Below are 6,000 nucleotides of genomic sequence, written 5' to 3' on the forward strand. Positions count from 1 at the left end.
TGCTGTCTAGTTGGGATACACACCTCTGATTGTTGCGTGCCACTATGGAAATGCCAAGATGGTCAACTTCCTGCTGAAAAGTGGTGCCAGTGTTAACGCAAAGACCAAGGTAATAAAGAGTAATAACCTTAAATGATTAACCTTAAAGTTTACATCTTTCATGTTCATCATCTCCAGACTATTGAATAAGCCAGGGTCAAGTTTTCCAATGACAATGAAGCATAACTATGTTTTAGTTTTATTCTTTAGTCTAGTTTAATTTAGTTTACTTAGGCTATGTTAGGTAAGGTTTAGTTTTGTTAAGTTAGGTAAAGTTTATTTTAGTTTAGTTTAGTTTAGTTTAGTTTATTTTATTTTAGTTTAGTTTAGTTTAGTTTAGTTTAGTTTAGTTTAGTTGGTTTGGTTGGTTTGTAGACACAAAGGTGAAGTGACTGGTGTGTCTATTGTCTAGTGGTAATTATTCTTGTCTGTTCCTGCCCCCACAGAATGGATACACTCCACTCCATCAGGCTGCACAGCAGGGAAACACACACATCATCAACGTACTGCTGCAGCACGGGGCCAAAGCCAGCGCTATCACTGTGGTGAGTGAGATAACACGTACATACACAACAGTGTACACACGTGTGAGTGTGAGCACACACACACACACACACACACACTTTTTAGACATTAAGACACATAACCTTTTCCTCTCACTTATGTATACAGGCACACTCGGGCACACACAGGCACACACACACGGACACAAACACACAGACACACACAGACACACACAGACACAGACACACACACACACACACACACACACACACACACACACACACACACACACACACACACACACACACACACACAGACGCACTCACACGCATGGTGAAACCTTGTGGCTCTTGTGTCTTCAGAATGGGAACACAGCTCTGGCAATCGCCCGTCGCCTTGGCTACATCTCTGTAGTGGACACCCTTCGCGTTGTCACAGAGGAGATCGTCACCTCAACAACGGTGAGCCTCAGCCAATGGATACCCCCGCACAGCAAGTCGTGTTCATTGGTTCATCAGAAAGCTCACTCCTGTCTGTTTATGGCCTTTTTGTGCTCCAAATCATCATAAATCACTCTACCAGTGAAGTCTATGACTGAGAGTAAAGCCCTTGGTTAAAGGTGTACTAAGTCACTTTTGTTGACAAAAAATGAAAATGTTTCTGAACTTGATGGATGATGTTGCAACTCTTAATGCATGATACATGACATAAACATGCACAGAAGACACAGCAACAATTCTCAATGTAAGATCTATGGTGTTATCATAGGTCTAGAAGCTATTCCATTATTTCACAAGAACAACAACGACAACAACAACAACAAAACAACGACTGCACTTTGAAACCTACTTTTAGGATATGTATATGTATATATATTTATGCACATGTTTGTCCCCCTAACAGACGGTGACGGAGAAACACAAACTGAATGTGCCTGAGACCATGACTGAGGTGCTGGATGTTTCCGATGAGGAAGGTGAGCTCCGCCCTAATGTGGCTCAACTAGCCGAGTGTACTCAGACCAGCATTTGCCATTACAATTACACCTGTTTTTAAAAATCCCTAACATAGTTCTTTACATTTAGTTTCAATGAATAAAATACAATGTTGATGTTTGCTTTGATTGAAATGAAAGTTATTGTTAGAGCCTGTTAAAGCCAGTTCTGCTACTGTAGTGATAGTAGGCTGACAGTGGAACCTTATGGAGCTCTGTGTCACTCCTGTAGAGCTCAGGTTTAAACCTGAGGATGATGTGCTCTCAGATGACTCCATGGATCTGGAAGGTACACATAAGGCGGTGGTGTTCCGTGTGTGTAACCTGGGATTGTGTGTGTGTGTGTGTATGTGTGCTTGCTGGATGCAAGACTTGCAGTTACGTTGAGCACAAGTGTGTTGCTATGGAAATTGACAGTGTAAGTGGAGTTGCTGTCGCCGTGGCAACTGGAGAAGTCTCAGGGTTGCTAGGAGTGGATTGCAGCACTGGGCACGGCGTGGCTTTTGTGTAATAACTGCATGAGTTGTCTTTGTGTGAATACTGATATTTCTCTCAAATTTGTTGAAACAATACAGTCATGCATTTTGCAGATAACTTGTGAAATTTTAAAGGTGTGCTTGTATGAAGCTTACAGTATGGGACTATTTATGCACTACATTTTATTTGTCAATATGGACCACTTTAAAGGGAAACATAAACCTCACCTTATTACACCATATACAGTACATCTTAAAATGACTTCCCTTTAATTATGTAAATGAGACTGTGTTATTGTTATTCAAAGTAAGCAAGTCATGATTTAGTTTGATGGTATTTTTGTAGCATTCAGCTCCAAGGAGAAGCTCTTTTAGGTGTGTTTCTATTTCCCTTAGAGCTTTAGCAGAGCTCAGGGGGAATGCTCTTTGAATTGCAAATGGAAGGCCTTTTTCCCTTCGAGCTTTTCCTGCAAGGGATTTCAGTCTGTGTTGTCACATCAGAGAGGATTTGTAATTCACTCTCAGACAGAGATGCTGCTCATATCGTTAATGCAGTATGGGCGTAGGAAACTATTCCTTCTCATTCCTACAGGCATAGTCATCAAGAGTTGTTCAGCTAGTTTCCTTCTATTGTCTTTCCAGGTTGTCTTACCTCTCATATTTTCAATTACATCCAGGCATACGTTACAACCAGTAAGTAAAACTGGGATACGTGTTATCTGCTGGTAGCTTCAATTGTTTAAGTGCACAGCCGACACTAGCTTTTCCCTCAATCTTTATTTAGTGAGTGGAGTTTTTACTTAAATAGAATTCAGGGTGAGGATTCTGTTGGGAGAACTTCCCCACTCAACATCCATTTTGACTAGAGCTGAAGTCTAAACAACAGGAACCAAAGCCAGACAGAAATGAACACCTCACAGTCCTCCTCATGTTGTATGTCCATCATTCTGTCCTTCCTACTTCTTCCCAGGCAGCCAACATGCTGTTGACCACAGAAACCAACTGTCTTACTACAGTATGTGTTGTGCTGTACTCTCTCCCCTCTACTTACCCCTACCTACTGTGTCGTCTTCTTAAAGTCCAGTGTAGTGGCGCTGCTGCCCCCTGCTGTCTGGAAATGGCAACAGCTGCAGTAGTGCTCACTTCTGTCCTTGAGACATATACACCCTGCTGCTCTGGCCATGCTCAGTGTAGAGTAAAAGGAATTATGGTTGTGATGCTTAACTTAAAAAGTAACAACAGGTAACTGTGTCGTCTGCTTAAAGTCCAGCGTAGTGGTGCTGCTGCCCCCTGTTGTGCAGAAATGGCAACAGCTGCAGTAGTGCTCACTGTCCTTGAGACGAATACACACTGCTGCTCTGGCCATGTTCAGTGTAGAGTAGAAGGAATCATGGTTGTGATGCTTAACTGAAAAAGTAACACTAGGAAATAATTTGCCTGTGTGACTATGTGTGTGTGTGTGTGTGTGTGTGTGTGTGTGTGTGTGTGTGTGTGTGTGTGTGTGTGTCTGTGCCTGAGTGCGTGCATGTGTGTGTGAGTTTCTGGTTCATAACCTCTCACATACTTCCCCTAACTCTTTCCACTCTCCGCTTCCCCCAGGTGATGACACCATGACTGGGGACGGAGGAGAGTACCTGCGTGCCGAGGACCTGCGGGAGCTGGGAGACGACTCCCTTCCAGGCCACTACCTAGACGGCATGAACTACCTGCGCTACAGTATGGAAGGAGGCCGATCTGAAAGGTACCACATTCACTGCCAGGTGTAAATCCTTGTGTAAAAGGCAGTGTAGTCATTGAGGTTCAAAAAGGGAAAGAACTACCAGATCTTTGATCTACCCATAAGCCAGGTGATTACCATCTAGTTTTGCTTACAAGTTAAATTCAGAGGGTTGATACAAAATACAGAGGGCTTATTTATCAGGACCTGGACAGTTTCTCTCTATCCGGGAAATATAACTGAGGATAAAGAATCTTTTGTCATGTTCTCAGCAATGTTCCAGTTTCCATTAATCTCTGTCTGTTTCTCTTGCTCTCTCTTTCACCTTTGGTATGTCGCTGTCTTTTCACTGCAGTCACTTACAAAGGTATGGGAGAAAATATCTGCTGTTTTCCATTAACAACATTCTGCTTTCAGATGTTATATTTCCATGGTAACTTATTTCAATTCACTGTCCCCAGTACTGAAAGGTCTTACACGCCAAGTCACCATAGCTACTATTCTCCCAAGCATGATGGGATGTTGGAGGACACGTTCGCCAGTCACCAGGTCTGTGCCCTACATCAGTCTGTTGTGTATGGAGTGTGTATGCAATGTTGCCAAGGTTTCCAAAAAAGCCCAATACTATAGGTTGAGTGTAATTTTCAGTTTAATCTCTGTTTTGCAAGGCAGAAGACGCGATTCAATTTTATCTGAAGCCACATGGTCTTCTGTGGATTTATGATTGATGAGTTTTGATTTAATATCTGTTTAAAATGGTCATGTTAACCACGTACCAATGGTCATGTTAAGCACGACTACCTTTTCTTTGCCTTTTCAACTGTGTGTGCTTCACTTTAGCTTCAGCAACAATGACTCTAAGCAACCATTTTATCACAATTCTGCGCACATATTCTGTGTGTCAGGTGTCCTCTCTGGGCAGAAGCAGTGAGAAGGACGCCTACAGGCTGAGTTGGGGAAATGAGAACCTGGACAATGTGGCCCTGTCCTCCAGTCCTGTCCACTCGGGGTATGTGCTCGCCACATCTTTAAGACTTCATGTAAAACTGTCCACTAGACTCAACTGTTTTTATGGGCTGCTGCAAAACAGTTGCTAGTTGTAGTTTAGTCTCTCTCTCTCGCTCTCTCTCTCTCTCTCTCTCTCTCTCTCTCTCTCTCACTCTCTCTCACTCTCTCTCTCTTTCTCTCTTTCACACACACACACACACACACACACACACACACACACACACACACACACACACACACACACACACACACACACACACACACACACACACACACACACACACACACGTACACGTGCAGTATCAATGTAATCACTGTGCTTTGGGCATTCAAAACTAATTTTGAGACGTGATTGACTTCTTTTGCAATGCTCAAACAATATTAAACTAGCAATCCTGAAAGTGCCTTTCCAGCCTAAACAACAGTATCATGACTTTCTGTAATCCAGTTGTAATCCCACTTGTTACATCTGATTCGTCTGGAAAATGACCCAATTGAGCAACATAGTTGCCCTCATGGTGCACTTACAGGTCACTGGCACAGATATTTCAGTTGGCTTCACTGTCAGAATATCCTGTCCTGTTTCATTTGGTGATAAAAACAGGAATAGGTTTATTCAAAGGGTCAGATTTACAGTATAGGACTAAATGGTCCTTGTGAGCTCAGTTACACTGTTGCATTTGAGCTGATATAGATGCAATCAGTATGGATACATTGATATGGCTAGGGTTAGGCTGAACAAACATATAAACAGTACTGAATTAACAACACTGCTGCGTGCGGTTTAGTATTAGTGGCGATATTTCAAATATTTACAAATGTTTATAAATGTTTATTTAGATTATATCTACAGTGATGTGAGTGCAAACTTGGAATGCAAGCAACGCTGATCTGTGCCTTCAAGCAATATTTCCTTCTGTCTTCTGTCTGACTTCCATTCTCCAGTCTTATAGGTCGATTTTGATCTATTTTGTTTTATCTATGTTATATCTATCTTTCTTGCTATTTTACTATCACTCTCCCTCTTTCTTTCTCTTCTTGTTTGTCCTGGGGTTTCTGCTCTCTTTTCAGCCGGTCCACCCCGTGCCATGACCATGAAGGCAGCAGGTGACCCACTGCACTTTGACCTCTGTCTGCCCAAGTTTCAATGTGTCCTGTTGTACATGACGTGTGGACAGCTCTTTGTCTGTGCCTCTACAACTTGGGGTGCCTCAAGGGTTACTCTGGGGTCAATGCCATTTTAAAAGAAATTACATTTCAGT

General features: G+C 42.5%; 1 protein-coding gene across 2 annotated transcripts in view; it reads left to right on the forward strand.

The window, feature by feature from the left end:
* The window catches only part of LOC308365401 (uncharacterized protein), a gene marked incomplete at its 5' end in the record, with an annotated part of 90,393 nt that overhangs the window by 49,509 nt on the left and 34,884 nt on the right, over positions 1–6,000 (forward strand). The window contains 9 exons of one of the 2 annotated variants that reach the window (XM_080838811.1): positions 11–109; positions 486–584; positions 906–1,004; positions 1,447–1,519; positions 1,770–1,826; positions 3,613–3,754; positions 4,192–4,279; positions 4,636–4,739; positions 5,810–5,845. In XM_080838811.1, the coding sequence (XP_080694937.1) occupies positions 11–109; positions 486–584; positions 906–1,004; positions 1,447–1,519; positions 1,770–1,826; positions 3,613–3,754; positions 4,192–4,279; positions 4,636–4,739; positions 5,810–5,845 (797 nt within the window). Of the gene's footprint in view, positions 1–10; positions 110–485; positions 585–905; positions 1,005–1,446; positions 1,520–1,769; positions 1,827–3,612; positions 3,755–4,090; positions 4,098–4,191; positions 4,280–4,635; positions 4,740–5,809; positions 5,846–6,000 lie in introns of those variants that run through there. The other variant, XM_080838810.1, reaches the window with a different exon arrangement.

This window comes from Sprattus sprattus, assembly GCF_963457725.1.
Source record: "Sprattus sprattus genome assembly, chromosome: 5".
Lineage (NCBI taxonomy): Eukaryota > Metazoa > Chordata > Actinopteri > Clupeiformes > Clupeidae > Sprattus > Sprattus sprattus.